At 40.1% G+C, this 14,936-nt stretch overlaps 1 protein-coding gene across 2 annotated transcripts in view; it reads left to right on the top strand.

Moving 5' to 3' along the window:
• The window catches only part of KCNIP4 (potassium voltage-gated channel interacting protein 4), a 449,700-nt gene that overhangs the window by 411,902 nt on the left and 22,862 nt on the right, over positions 1–14,936 (top strand). For both annotated transcript variants that reach the window (XM_077814618.1, XM_077814617.1), the window contains exons 3-4: positions 2,284–2,353; positions 12,771–12,841. In XM_077814618.1, coding sequence (XP_077670744.1) covers positions 2,284–2,353; positions 12,771–12,841 — 141 coding nt within the window. The remainder of the gene's footprint in view (positions 1–2,283; positions 2,354–12,770; positions 12,842–14,936) is intronic.

Consider the following 14,936-nt stretch of genomic DNA (forward strand, 5'->3'; position numbering starts at 1 on the left):
TTCTCTGATAAAAAAAGTCCTTAGAGCTAAAGGGAAACAGAATATAGGAAATCGTTAAGATGAAAGGCTTTTTTACTTCTTAAGTTTCAAATGCTTTGCTGTTTTCCTTCCCCTTCTGTGTGTTTAATAAAAGGTTTAAAAGATTTTTAATTGTGGTTGTTACAATGGGAATAAACCAGCGATAATATGGCACAGACATATTCAATGTTGTAACAGTAAACAAGGGTCTTCTTAATACTTATCCCTTGGTGGGTCAAAGACACCCCCTTAACACAACAGAGCTAAATTTATAAGTCTAGAAAAGAGAGGACTCAGGGGGCACATGATCTTTGTCTATAAATATTTTCAAGATAAAGATATTTAAAGAAGGAACAGAACTGTCCACGAACTCAGGGAATGTTAGAACAAGGAGAAGTGGCCTTAAGCTAAGGAAAGGAATATTTAGGCTAGACCTGACAGGGAAAGTTTTTAACAAGAACAACTGGCCAGTAGAATGGCTGTGCTTAAGATGCCATTACTGCAGATATCCAAAGACAGAAGCAATAAGACATTAATGGAAATGATGTAGTGAAGAGCCCAGCAAAATTAAGAGGGTCAGATTAGGTGACCCAAGTGGTCATTACTGGCTCTACTGCTAAACAATTCCATGAAAATGGATTGTTTTTCAAACAGTATTTCTTTCAACCGGTGTGTTAATACGTTAATTCATTAAGTGTCAAAGCAAAGTATCACAGTTTTAGAGAACGCATGGACAAATCCTGTTATCTATGGTAATTGACTCATGTCACAAAACCCAAGCTGCATGGCAGTTGCTAACTTATAATTGCGCTAACATAAAATATAATTCAGACAAGTTTTTCCAGGGTACATTTGAATCATCTTCTCTGTGACAGCATTATTTGTAACAGTTAACATGTAAAGTTTTATGCTGTCATAAACGGCAGTTTTATTCCTGACACTTCTGTCTAGCCTAACCTAAGGACTGATGTAACTGGAGTTGCTAATATTTACTATGCCTCTTGTGAACTACCAAAAAGAGAGCAGATTGCACATTCAGTGCAAAGGGCTTACTCTGGATGTCTTTCTCTATAAACTAAAGAAAAGGGAGAGAAATCAGCTTACAGACTCCTATTTGCTATCGTTGAACTTGTATTTGCTATCTAGGATGGATTGTTAGAACTATGAATGCATTCAGTGTTCTCCATTTTGATTTTTATGAGCCCACAGGAAAAACCACGTTGTTCATGACCTTCATCTCATCCTCCAATACCTCACATGTCCCCTTTCCTTAGTGTAGGTCTATGAATTCCTAATGTCCCATCACTCCAAATCGTAGGCACATGAATAAATAAAAATTAAATGTGTTAATGTCAAAGTTTTGCTTTTCTTTCCTTTCGGTTTAATAAAAATACTGTGTGTTTGTATAGTGCTTTCCATCCAAGGATCTTAAACATCTTAGCAATGTGGATCAGTTTTCTTAGCCTCATTTTATAGGTGGAGAAACTAAGCCACAAAGAAGTTAAGTGAATTGCCAAGGTCAGCCACTGAGTCACTGGCAAAGTGAGGAATTGAACACAGATCTCTCGGGTCTAAGTTGCCTGCACTAGCCAATAGATAACACCATCTACCTTCTATTTCTTGTCTCCAGTGATCATTTTTATAAAATCACCATTCTATTTTTCTTTTTCACCTTGCCTAGTTTGCCTTCCTCCTAATCTGCCTTCTAGTCCTCTTGTTTCCCTCTCTAACTTGGTTCACACACAAGGAATAATGGGACAGGAGGATCTTCAGGGCTTGATTTTCCTCTTCTGTGCTGTGTTCTTTTGAGTTCAGTGGCCACATCCTTTATCCTTGAGGTGCAGTCTGAAGGAAATATTGCCTCAGTGCTGTGTAGCTGGCTTCTATTCAGCATGAGAGCTGTCTACAGCTGTGAGGTAGCCTATGGCCAAAGGTTACACTGACAGCTCCATAGAGGAAGGACTGCAGCAGAGCTTAGTGCTGCTTGTGTCAGTCACCCAGCTCTGTGAATAGAAAAGTTTAGGTGTGGCATAGAAGGAACCCTCATCCCATGGGAAGTTCATTAAAAAGTGGCTTTAAAGTGATAAATTATTAATATTTGTTTTAAAATGCAAGAATCAGATTTTGTTTTTTTGGTATTTTAATATCCCAGATTCACCTATATCAGCTTTATCATTTGGTTGTATGATCTCATGAACAACTGATTTGTTTGCACTGAGGTAAATGGACAGTTTATTCATATGTCTTGTCTGTGACTTTCCTTAGGAGTGTCCCAGTGGGATTGTTAATGAAGAGACCTTCAAAGAGATTTATTCTCAGTTCTTTCCACAGGGAGGTGAGTACTTTGCAGACATAATTAGCATTGCTAGCATTTACAGAGAACTGCGCTTGTGAATTTCTAAATTGGATTATCAGCCCATTGTTCATATTAATAAACTGTTGTATAAAGTTCTGTAGAGAATTGTAAGTATCTTAATGAATAGAAGTGTTCATAGGCATGTATGACAGTAATCAAGAAGAGGAGGTATTTACAAGGTGTCAGGATATAGTTGTGATACACAATCTGAGTATCTTTGAAAATCAGGATTTTCTCAGCATGTCATCTCCTTGTAAGCTTTAATGCAGCTATGTCTTTGCTACTCTTTGTCCCCTCCCCCCAAGATCTTACACAATAGGAATTTGTGTAGGAGGTAGTTTAAATGTGTGGGCCAAATTCAAATCTAGTGTAAGAGGGTGAAATCCCATTAACGTCAGTGGGATTTCTTTCCCTACTCCAGGTCTTTTTTCATCCTCTTTATTCAGTGAAATAGTTTCCAGTGATGTTCAGTAATTTCTCAATCTTCCCCATATTTCAGTGAAATGAAAGTACACAATCACTTATGACTAATGTTTTTTCTTGAACCTCAGATTTTCCTTTAGTGTTTATTCCCCACCCCCCCCCTGCTTTCCTTCTACTGTTCCCTCCCCACTTCTTTTCTATTCAGTTCTCCTTGTTCATCTCTTCCTAAAATGCTGGAGAGTGGAAGATTTCCATGGAGCTACCTGGCAATGGCTGTTGCTTTTCACTTTTATGTAAAACCTTAATTAGTAGCAACCAAAACTCCCAATTAGTTTTATTTTAAATAAAAAACTAGAAGGTAAAGGGGTAGTAAACCCAAGTAAAGGGGTTACCACTGTTGAAACCCACAGCAAGCAGGAACATTCAAAAGGAAGAACAAAACATTTAAGAAGAGTAGAACTGCCTGATGATTGTCTAACTGTCTAGTTTTTTATTCCAATCAGTATAAAACTGTAGTATCAGTTATAAGTTATCCTGGTTTGTAAAAGGTAGCTTTTCCCACATGCTTTAGCAAGTTAAAGCAACAGAAGAAAGAAACTATGAACATCCTATCTTCCATATTTTCACTAATAGGCATTCTCCAATCTAGACCAATATAACAGAACTCACCCTTTTTTACTCTTGCTTCATATGATGTTGGTAAAATACATGAAACAAATGTTACAGCCATATAGGGCTTGTTACTGCAAAGCACTGCGCATTCTCAGTTCCAAATGATTTTAAGAACATGGAGTGAAATCCTGACCCCACTGAAGTTAATGGCAAAGCTCTCACCCATAGCATGTAGGCTTTCCTGAATTGAGAAACTTCTTTTCTACATATTTCTCAAAGGGGCTCCACATATACTAATATCATCTTTTAATGTGGACAAATATAGAGGTATCAAATCCAGTGAATTCATTCATCAATAGTAGGAGGTGTTATGGAGAGCTAATAATGTGTTTATCCTTCAGAGGTTTTTATAGCAGTTCATCAGAATTTCATGATTGTAACTCCACTCTCTACCTCTCATATCTCTGCTCATAATTCTCCTTGAACCAGGAGGAATATAAATTACATTAATTAAAAAAAAATTCAAACGTGAACAGCTATCACCATAAATTTAGTATATGATCTATTGGGATTGTGAGAGAAGATAGCATATAAGGCCTGCTTTTTCTTTTGGTTAGACCAGTTTTACATCAGTGTAACTCTATTGACTCCTATGGAATTAGTTATGATTTGCACTAATGTCAATAAGCTCAGAATCTGTCCCATGATGTTTCTCTTTTCTTAGGGCACTTCACATTGAACAGAGGTTCAAATGTATGAATGAGACCACAAGATTCTTTGAGGACATTGTTAATAGTGGCTCCGTTATAAACCACATCCACATACATAATTTCCTTAAACTCATTGTTCCCAGTTCTAATATGCTTGATTGTATTCTTCATTAGAGCTATCATATTGTTAACGTGCAAGATTCAAGTAATTCTTATAAAGTATATAGGAAGGATAGTGATCGATATGTCAGTCATATTTGGGGATATATGTTCCTATTTCAGTGCATGGCAGGTGGAATTTTTAAAAGTGTCCAGCATTGACCTAACTGCTCCCATTAAAGCCAGTGATAAAACTGGCATTGATTTCAATGGGAGCCAAGTTAGCCCAATGCAGAGTTGCTTTTTAAAATCCCAAACAGAAACATCACTCATTTACAAAAGTCAGGCCAGTTATGTAGCCAAATTTTCATTGCAAGAAGCACATACTAAAGAATATCATTTTGCTTCCCTTTACACTCACATTTTGTATATTCAGAAGACTCAATGTCCTAATTATTATTTTTAAAAGTAGTTTGGTATTAAAAAAGTGAACTATTCATCAGTGACTGTCTACTGAAACTTTATTCTTCTAGTCAGAGATAAAATACTTATGCATGTTAGAAGAGCAGGTACAACACAAATTCATGCCTCCCTTTCAATTTTTGTTGTGAAAGAATATTTTCATTCTTTTTAAATTATATCAGTATACAAAGGAAAAAATAGTGATTTGATAGTGTAATCCTTACTCGGGCAGAAAACTGCACAGAGATTTGCTTGGCTTAGGATTACAACATTCAGCTGTATTAGGAATTTCCAGTAGTTTAGAATAAAGACTTTGATCCTACTCAGAGAGCCACAAGGGCTGCATGGAGGTTCATTGGTTTTATTTGGGCTCTGTGCAGGTGCAGGGGTTGACTTGTGCAGTTCTCTGTGTGGGACTGACACTAAAGTCAATTCTTTGCTCCTCAGGTATTCAAGATGCCTTGTTAGTGCAATAATTTACAGATACCATGCATACATTTAAACTGATCCAGATTATCAGATGTAAACTCCTAAACAAAGGGCGAGATTGGGTGCTGAGCTCTTTTGAAAGTCTCGCCAAAACAGTCTATGTATTTAGAGTCAGAGAGGTTTAGGCAAGAAGGGGCCACCAGATTATCTAGTCTGACTTCCTGCATATCACAGGCCACCAACACCACCCAGCACCAGCACACTAAACCTAACAACTAAAATTAGACCAAGTATTAAAGCTCACAGGAGACTAAATTGTTATGTGCCACACGCAGAGCGTGGGAGGGACTGAGGTGCATCAATGCCAGAGGTCCCTGCAGTGGCAGGGAATTGATTGAGTGAGCTATACCTCGATGATCCCAGCAAGTGACCTGCATCCCACAGAGGAGGTCACTGCCCATCTGACCTTGGGGAAAATTCTTTCCCAACCCCACATATTGCAATCAGTTAAATGTGAGCAAGAACCAGCCAAAGCAGGATGCCATCTCAGAGAACCATCCCACCCTGTCCAATGTCCCACCTCTAGCTGTGGCCCTCTCTGCTGCTTCACAGAAAGAAGACCAAAAAAATCTGAGAATACACTGGAGAAAAAAATTCCTTCCTGACTCCTGCAGATGACCAACTGTGAAACCCTTAAGCATGAGATTTTAGTAACATAAGACATAAACCGGAAGGGATTTCGCCCAGGGCTGCTGAGCCCTACTCTCCTCCTAACCCCACATTTGAGACCTTCAGTTAGTTTGCAGTTAAATTTTCTTGGATTGTTTTTATGTATATCGGATTATTCAAAAGAATACATTGATTAGCTAACTATAAAGAAATAGGTGTGGTATACACCTAAAATCATCATTCCTGTATTATATGTAGCTATGTGCATCAGCAGCTCATATAGTATAAACCAGGGATCAGCAATCTTTGGCACATGGCCCGTCAGGAAAATCCACTGGCGGGCTGGGATGGTTTGTTTACCTACAGCGTCCCACTCGGCTGATTGCAGCTCCCACTGGCTGCGGTTTGCCGCTCCAGGCCAATCGGGGCTGTGGGAAGTGGCACGGCCGAGGGATGTGCTGGCTGCCGCTTCCCGCAGTGCCTATTGACCTGGAACAGCGAACCATGGCCAGTGGGAGCTGCGATTGGCCAAACCTGCGGATGCTGCAGGTAAACAAACCTTCCTGGCTCGCCAGCGGATTTCCCTGATGGCCGCGTGCCAAAGGTTGCCGATCCCGGTGTAAACAATACAAAAAATGAGACAACTTCTTGTTAGATCATCCCATTCCATTTGAGGAAGCCAGCTACGGTGTAACATTTCCTCTGTACAGTAATCAAGCAACTTCCACCAGTCCTCAGGACATTAGTTTCACATGTTACCAGGCAAGTCATTTCATTAAAGTGCAGGAGAAGTGGGAAGGAGGGGTAGAAAGGGGACAAGAGAGTGATTTGGGTTCCGAATAACAAATGGATGATGAAGAACTATAGTAAAATGAACATGTTTTATAAGGCAAAAATAGTTTTCAGAAAAGCTTTTTACATTATAAAAGCACTCAATTAAGGTAGCTGCATTAAATTCTCTAGCATATAGGAAAATCATTGCAGTATTTGTGAAGGAAGGGGGGCGCACTGCCTCCCAGCATTCAATGTTCAATTCAACGGTTGTGTTTACATGCCACCAAAAATATAACTTAGGACTTGATCCCTAACCTTTCAGGTCACAGATAACAGTGGATTCACTGGGCCATTATTAAATTGTTTACCCTTGATGTTCAATGGGATGCTGGTGGGTGCATAGTAGCTACCCCTTCTGTTTGTATAATTAAGATGTTTTAAGGTACATGATATGAATCTCAAACAAATTATGACTTTTATATCTGTCCCTTCTGCAACCTGCCAAAATGTTAATGTATCCTACTAGTTATGATTCCTGGGCATTGAAGAGAAACTGTATTTCATTAAAAAGTCAAGCTCTGTCTGCAGTGAATAATATTCAAGATTTAGTGGGAAAGAGATCGCATTAAGTAGCTCTACTTAAAACATTAAAGTACCTCACTCTGCAGTCTTTTTTCAGGCAAAATTCCAGTCATCCTCAATCAATGTTTTACCTGCACAAGGACTGCAGGAACAGGGACCTAAAGAATACTTTTAAATATACAAACAGATCACTCTAAAGAAAAGATTCTGCAAACATGGGATTATTTTTATTCATATATCTTGATACAAATGAGAATTAAAAATAGAATTGTGTCCCTTCAGCCATGTGTGGTCTGAACAAGGCTGTAAACCATAGAAAATCGTTTCTTTAACACATTTATATTCACTCTAAACAGACAGTAAATAAACAGGAACACTTTACCATGATAGTGAGAAAATTTATTAAATAATCAGTGTTCATTGTACACAGTGTACAATTATAATTCTGTAATAAACAAAAGTTACTGCAGACAGTTCCCATAGCACCTTCCACAGCACAACAAATCTTCTCTCAATACATTCCAGAAATTTTGCGTATTAAAATCTCAGATCTATTTAGGAGTCTTCAAACTTCCAATACCAGAAATAATAAAGAAATAATAAATTAAAATGGGGATTTAACTGGTGGGTGGTACTTAGCCATCCATCCAGTGTTGTGGTCTCCTGTGTCTCAACAGTATGTTCTTTTTGAATTCAATGAAAATGCATTAGTAACATATGTTCAAACAGTTCAGGGTTTGTTCTTACAATAATTAATGTATATAATACCAAATTAACATATTGTAATAAGGCTAAGACTATTTGCAGTCCTTATTCAGATAAAAGTCACGAGTATTTTTAGTTCAAAATGGGATTTTTGCCTCTATTAGGAGTGCATGATACAGCCTAGAGCAGTGGTTCTCAAACTGTGGGTCGGGACCGCAAAGTGGGTCGGGACTGCATTTGAATGGGATCACCAGGGCTGGCTTAGACTTGCTGGGGCCCAGGGCTGAAGCCAAAGCCTGAGGGCTTCAGCTCTGGGCAGCAGAGCTCAGGTTGCAGGCCCCCTGACTGGGGCTGAAGCCCTTGTGCTTCAGCTTTGGCCCCTCTACCCAGAGCGGTGAGGATCAGGCTTTGGCCCCCCTCACCCGGAGTAGTGGGGCTCAGGTGGGCTCAGGCTTCCTGGGGTCGTGAAGTAACTTTTGTTGTCAGAAGGGGGTCACAGTGCAATGAAGTTTGAGAACCCCTGGCCTAAAGAAAATGCCATTGATAGATCCAATGCAAGAAGATTGTTTTGGCCCTGCATAGTGACCAGCTTTTCAAGGTTAATATGATTTTGATAACACAGAATGCAAATAGTGCACACAGAAGCCAGTGGTTTAGTCCCCTGTAGATCCTGCTAGACAGAAAAGGACTTCTCTGGCAGTAACAAGGTTGTTCCCTGATAAGACCTTGTGTTGTTCTGTAAGCATGCCACTCAGGAGTGCTGCCACTAACGACAGAAGATGTGCCATGGAGTACAAATTCTGATGTGATATGATGTGGAAGGTGATGAAACAGGAGGGTAACAGAATAGTGTAGAGGGTTACTATCATAGAATCGGAGGACTGAAGAGGTCTTCTAATCCAGGCCCCTGCACACAATGCAGGACTAAGTATTATCTAGAGCATCCCTGACAGATGTTTGTCTAACCTGCTCTGAAAAATCTCCAATGATGGAGATTCCACAAACTCCCTCATGGTTTTAATTAGGGATGAACAAGGTGGAGCAGATGAAAAATAAAAATCTGAACATTCCCTCCAAATTAATATCATTTGGGAGTTGGAAAACTTTGGATAGCTGTGATTAAAAGGTGCACGCCTCTGCACTCACTTTATTGCCAGGACCAGAAGAACCAAAATACAGCAAAGAACACTTTCCTCGTGCTATTTCTGGATTGGCTGGATCAAAATTAGGTAGAGGAGATCCTGCTTTTACAGGATTGCATAGTCTTTGCAAGTCCCTTTGGGAGTGAGGCTGAATAAGCTTTTGATAAGCACCCTAACTTGTCAGTACTTGACCAGACACAAGTTTACCCATCGCTTAGTTTTACAATCTGCTTACATACACAATTCCAGTCCTTAACAATTCCTTCTGTCCTGGAGGGAGGGAGTGCCCAAGCTGAGCTCCTACCCTGTGCCCAGTAGAGTACACAGACTCCAAGATGTTCTTGTTATTTTATTATTTAATACTTGTATTGTCATAACCTAGTCATGGACCTTGACCTCGTTGTGCTAGCTGCACAAACACAGAACAAAAAGATGGTCCCTGGTTCACAACTGAAGTATAAGAAAAGAGACAGCAGATGAATGCAGACACACCACCAGGGGAGTATAAGGAAACAATGAGACAATATTGGTCTGCATGATAGGCAATAGTCTCAGCACACCAGCAGCCTACCATAGAAGAAAGCGCAAATGGGCTTGTTTGAAAAGTTAACAAGTGGGATAATGGAGGCTGGAACCATGGGTTGACTGGATGCAAGAGTCAATCTCTTGATAGTGAATCAGACATGGTAGGTAGGCTGTAATAGATCATGAAAGGCCTTGAAAATGAGACAAGTAGCTTATATTTGAAGGGGAAGCCAATGGAGGGATGCAAAGGGTTCAGGTGTCTAAAGCGACAGGCCACAAGAGCATTCTGAGGATATGTCTACACTGCAGCTGGCAGCTCCTGAGTGTCTGCTGGCTTGGGTAGACAGAATCACAGTAGTTTCACTTGAGCTAGCACATTAAAAATAGCAGTGTGGATGTTGTGGCCTGGGTGGCACTTTGGACTACCCAAACATGAACCCAGGAGTTTGGGTAGGCTTTGACTCAGGCAGCTAGCTCAAAATGCCACATATCCGCACTGCTATTTGTAATGTGTTAGCTTGAGTAAAGCTAGTACGAGTGTATCTACCTGGGCTGGGAGACATGGTCTCAGCTGCAGTTTAGATATACCCTTAGTGGATCCGAGCAGATAAGATTACATTTGTCAAGGCCAGAGTAAAGGATATTGCAGAAATCAAGACACATGATGAGGGAGCATGTTAGCTGTGTCACTGGATAGGAAAGGCCATATCTTAGAGATATTCTGCAAAAAGATTTGGTAAGATTTAGACATAGCCTGGATGAGAGGGCTTAGGGAGAGGTCTGAATCGAAGATGATACCAACGTTACAAGCTTGAGTGACAGACAGAATGGTGCTATCATCCACAGTGATTGAGAAAGGAGGCAGCAGGCATGACTTGGGGGTAAGTTTAAGAGCTCAATTTCAACCATGTTGTGCTTGAGCTGATGGTGAAATATCCAAAAGCCAAGAGAGGCCAAGATTTTACTTTGAACAGAAGGAGACAGGTCTTTAGTAGAGAGGTAGCTCTGGAAGTCATCCCTATACAGATGGTGGTTGATTTCTGCTTGCAAGTGAGATTATCCAGAGCTAAGGTGTACAGGGAGAAAAGAAAAGGACCAAGGACAGGGCCCTGTGGAACCCCGCAGAAACCTATAAGGGTGGATGAAAAGACACACTGAAGGATTGATTAGAGAGGTAGGAGGAGAACCAGGATAGGACAGAGTCACAGAAGCCAAGGGTGGAGAATATTTCAAGAAGAGTATGGTCAACAGTGTCAAAGGAGGATCAGAACTAGTGCTGTTAAAAGGCCAGTTCCCCAAAGTAAAAGACATGGGATTTTGCTGATGGGCCTTGTGCTCATGGAGTAGGGAGACAACTTGTGGCTTTAGCAGGCCCATGTCCCTTCCCTGCTTTTAGTTCCCTCTATCTGTGTCCTGGGGATAGTGGGGGCAAAAGGATTCAGTAGAGAAAGCTAATCTGAGGGGTAGATTGAGAAGAGTCTCCCTCGAGTTATGGGTTGTATGGTAGGAGCCCTGCAACTCCCACACTGGAACCACGTAAAAAGCCTACTATGAGAGTCTGGGTGACAGAGGGTGCAACGCCCATCCCCTGTATTTAATAAAGTTGTGGTCTGATGCTTAAAATCAATCCCTATGCCTGTCCTCACTCGCTGATATGTCTGGATCAATAACAACATAAAACTGAGCCTAAAATTCTTCCCTAAGGTGGCTATCCATAGGGTTTCCTCCAGGACCTATATCCTAACTTCCTAGTTTCCACTCTCCCCCAAGATCCCCACTCACCCTATTCCAGGCTGGAGTTAATGAGCTGCACCTGCCACAATGAGGCCGCAGAAATTTATCACCTTCAGGCAGGATCATCCCTTCTCCCAGAGGAACACCCAGGATATGTTCATCTTTGGTTTTCCCTGCATGACCTTGGGCAATTAGCTTCCAGCTCTCTTTGCCTTAGTTCCTCATCTATAAAATAATAACACTTCCTTGTCTCGCAAGGATTTTCTGAGACTAAAATTAATGCAAGTTTGTGAGGTTGTTAGTTATTAAGGTAATGAGCACTATAGAAAAGCCAATGCAAATACAAAAAGCAGGGAGGGATTACATATATAAAGTGTGGAGAGGAAAGTAGGGCAAGTAAATAATACCTCAGGCAGTATTAACCTGCATGGTGTTCTAGCACAGGTTTTGGGTGTGTGTTAGGGTGGGAACGGAAATCCAAAGAACTCTTGGGAGCTCAGAGAGAGGAAGGCTAGTGTCATGGTTAAGGCAGTAGACGAGGACTCTGGTAAACTGAGTCACATATCATCTGATTTTTTTGCTACAGGAGCGCTCATCTCTTAAAATGAGACTTCTTAGCTCTTTGTGCCTCAGTTCTGCATTGATAAAAAGAGGAAGATGTTACCCTATGTTACAAAGAAGCTGTCAGAACAAATTCCTTAGTGCTTGTGCTCAGGTGCTATGACGACAAATACCACAGAAAATCCTCCAAATAAAACAATCTCCACTTTTTAGCTTATGCAGTCCCTAACGGGAGACAGCCATATGTAAATATTGAGAGGTTTGGCACATTTTTATTGTTTTCTACATTTATTTTTCAAAGCGTGTCAATTTAGCAGTAGCCACGAAACTCAGGGAGAATAAAACAGTTGTTTAATAAATGGATCACTTGTTTGAATGCTCAGTCATATTTTTAACTTACTGATCACACCAGAAAATCAGTGTCCATCTCCAGTGCTCATTCATGTAGAAGCCTGCTGGCAAGTTCAGTTACAAATTGGATAACATGGTTCCCTTCGAAATAAAAACAACCCACCAAATGCAATGACAGTTGTACTTTGTTTCTTCCTTAGAAGTGAACAAGTGAACATCATCTTCTTCTGCAGCCCAGTTATGGTCCCTTATCTGATGAGCAGAGCCCTGAGCAAATACAGACTCTTTCGTAAATACTGAGCATATTGTATAGTCACAATAAAGTCACACTACAGTGAATGATCCCTTATGATGATGAGAGTACATAAGGATAGTCTGAGCCAGATTTTTAGAACATAGCCTCTGTTTTTGAGACTATTTTTGAGGGTGTGATTATTTGTGTAATAATAACAATTTTGTTCCTGCAAAAAGGGAAACCTGATTAAGGCTGGAGTTAACGTTTAGCTCTGTTGGTGGCTAAAAATTTTCACTGTAGAAAATTAAAGAAAATATGCTTTACGGTACAAGATAATTTTTTAAAATGCACTTACTAAGGAACACTCTGTTTTTAAATTTTAGATTCTACAACCTATGCACATTTTCTCTTTAATGCATTCGACACTGACCACAATGGATCTGTGAGTTTTGAGGTAAGTGCTTTTATCCGTTTTTAATTCTAGGACTGAATGTATTTTCCTCTCTTGCTCACCAGGTTAGCTTTTTTAGCTGTGGTCCAGATTTCAAGTTTTTCCAATGCATTGGCAATAGCCACTATTATTTTAGAAGGGCATCTCTCAGCATTGTACCTCAAACTGTGCTGCTGATATAATGTTCTTTTAAAAGGCAACCTGAATTAGATGCAAGTGACATATAAGAACATCTGATCTTGCTTGAGTGCCTCCTGTGAGATGACAAGTGCTCTCAACTCCAATTGAAGTTAATGGGACTACTCAAATAAATAAGGATTACTCGCATGCACAAGAAGTTTCCAGGAGCAAGCTTTATATTTATAAAATGTGGCTTCATGGCAAATGTACTGTACAACATAAGCATTTAAAATAAGCTCTTCCTCTGCTTGAATTCTGACACATGATTTCAAGGTTCTTGCACTTTGCCTGCCACAACAGATGACATCATCAACAGCATGGTAAAGAGCACAACTCCCTGGTGTGTTTTTTGCAGTAGTGACGTGTGTCATCAAATATTGAACAAGAACCATGACCTTAGTCATGGAATTTAAAAAGCCTTTCAATTCACCTCTAAAGACTGTATTTATTTTATGTCACGTCCGTCATGGAGAGCTGCTATTCTCTTCACCGTTAAGGTCATGATTAGCTAAAATAAGCCCAATTTTAAATTTGTCTAAAATTTCTCACATGTGCAAGTTTGTAAGAGAATAATTTCTCTCAGAGTCTGGCAATGATGTGTGATTTTACAAATATTTTCACCCTTTTATTATTGATGCGTGCTTGTAATCTGAATAACATGGAAGCAGGTGCCTTTGCCAAGGAGGTGTTCTGTGACTACTGTATGTAAAAAACAAATTCATTGGGATTTTCCTATACTTAAAAAGAAAACAGCAACAAGATTTTGTTTAGGCTTTAGGTTTATTTGAAAACACATGGGCCCTTATTCTGCGTCTGGATTCATGAGGTGAACCTCAGTCAACTGAAGTCAAGGAGGTTCTGTGCAGTGCCAATAGCAGAACAAGGGCCTTAATCTGTATCTTTGATCCATGGACTGATGGGTTGCTCCTCCTTTCTCCTCAAACTGACTACAGAAGAGGTTTTGATAGTGCATAGTCATTTGCTTGACCACACTTTGGTTCTTTACGAAATATACTCAAGAAACCAAATAACTCATGTCAGTCAGCTTTATTGCTATAAGCCAATAATAATAATATAGTACAGGAAACAGGTTCTATGTGATGCCAGTCTCTAGGAAGCTTTCTTATGTTGCATTGTTACATTTACATCACAAAAGGTGAACTCCCCAGGTTACACCCCTAAAGCCATCTTTTTATACCCTACCTGTTCACAAGTAAAAAGAACTATGTACATCATATGAAACTAGATTTAACCGATAAGCTTTCTATCTTGTTTTTCTGGTACCATGGTGTACTTATCTCTTTGTTCTGAACACATGTATTTCAGGTACCAAAGGACATGAAGGCACTGCCTCGGTTTGTACTAGGGTAGAACAATCAGATGTCTTGTCCTCTTCCTTTGGGACATTCCTGTACAGGCTTGTGAGAGTAACTCCCTTTCTGTTACTATGGTAAAGCACTCATCTGTCCTTCTCTTGACAGCTTACCTATTTGCTGAAAACAAAACTTATTTCAGTGAATGCAAGGGAAGAATATAAAAATGGCCATTCTGGGTCAGACCAATGGTCTATCTCGCCCAGTATCCTGTCTTCCAACAGTGGTCAATGCCAGATGCTTCAAAGGGAATGAACAGAACAGAGCCGTTATCAAGTGCTCTATCTCCTGTTATCCACTCCCAGTTTCTGGCAATCAGAGGTTTAGGGACACCCAGAGCATGAGGTTTCGTCCCGGACCATCTTGGCCAATAGCCATTGATCGACCTATCCCCCAGGAACTTACCTAATTCACTTTTGAACCCAGCTGTACTTTTGGCCTTCACAACATCCCCTGGCAATGAGTTCCACAGGTTGACTATGTGTTGAGTTACGCAAAACTTATAAGTGAGCAAGGTTTCAAAAAAATCATAGGCCAGTTTAGGC

Source organism: Eretmochelys imbricata, chromosome 4 (assembly GCF_965152235.1).
Source record: "Eretmochelys imbricata isolate rEreImb1 chromosome 4, rEreImb1.hap1, whole genome shotgun sequence".
Lineage (NCBI taxonomy): Eukaryota > Metazoa > Chordata > Testudines > Cheloniidae > Eretmochelys > Eretmochelys imbricata.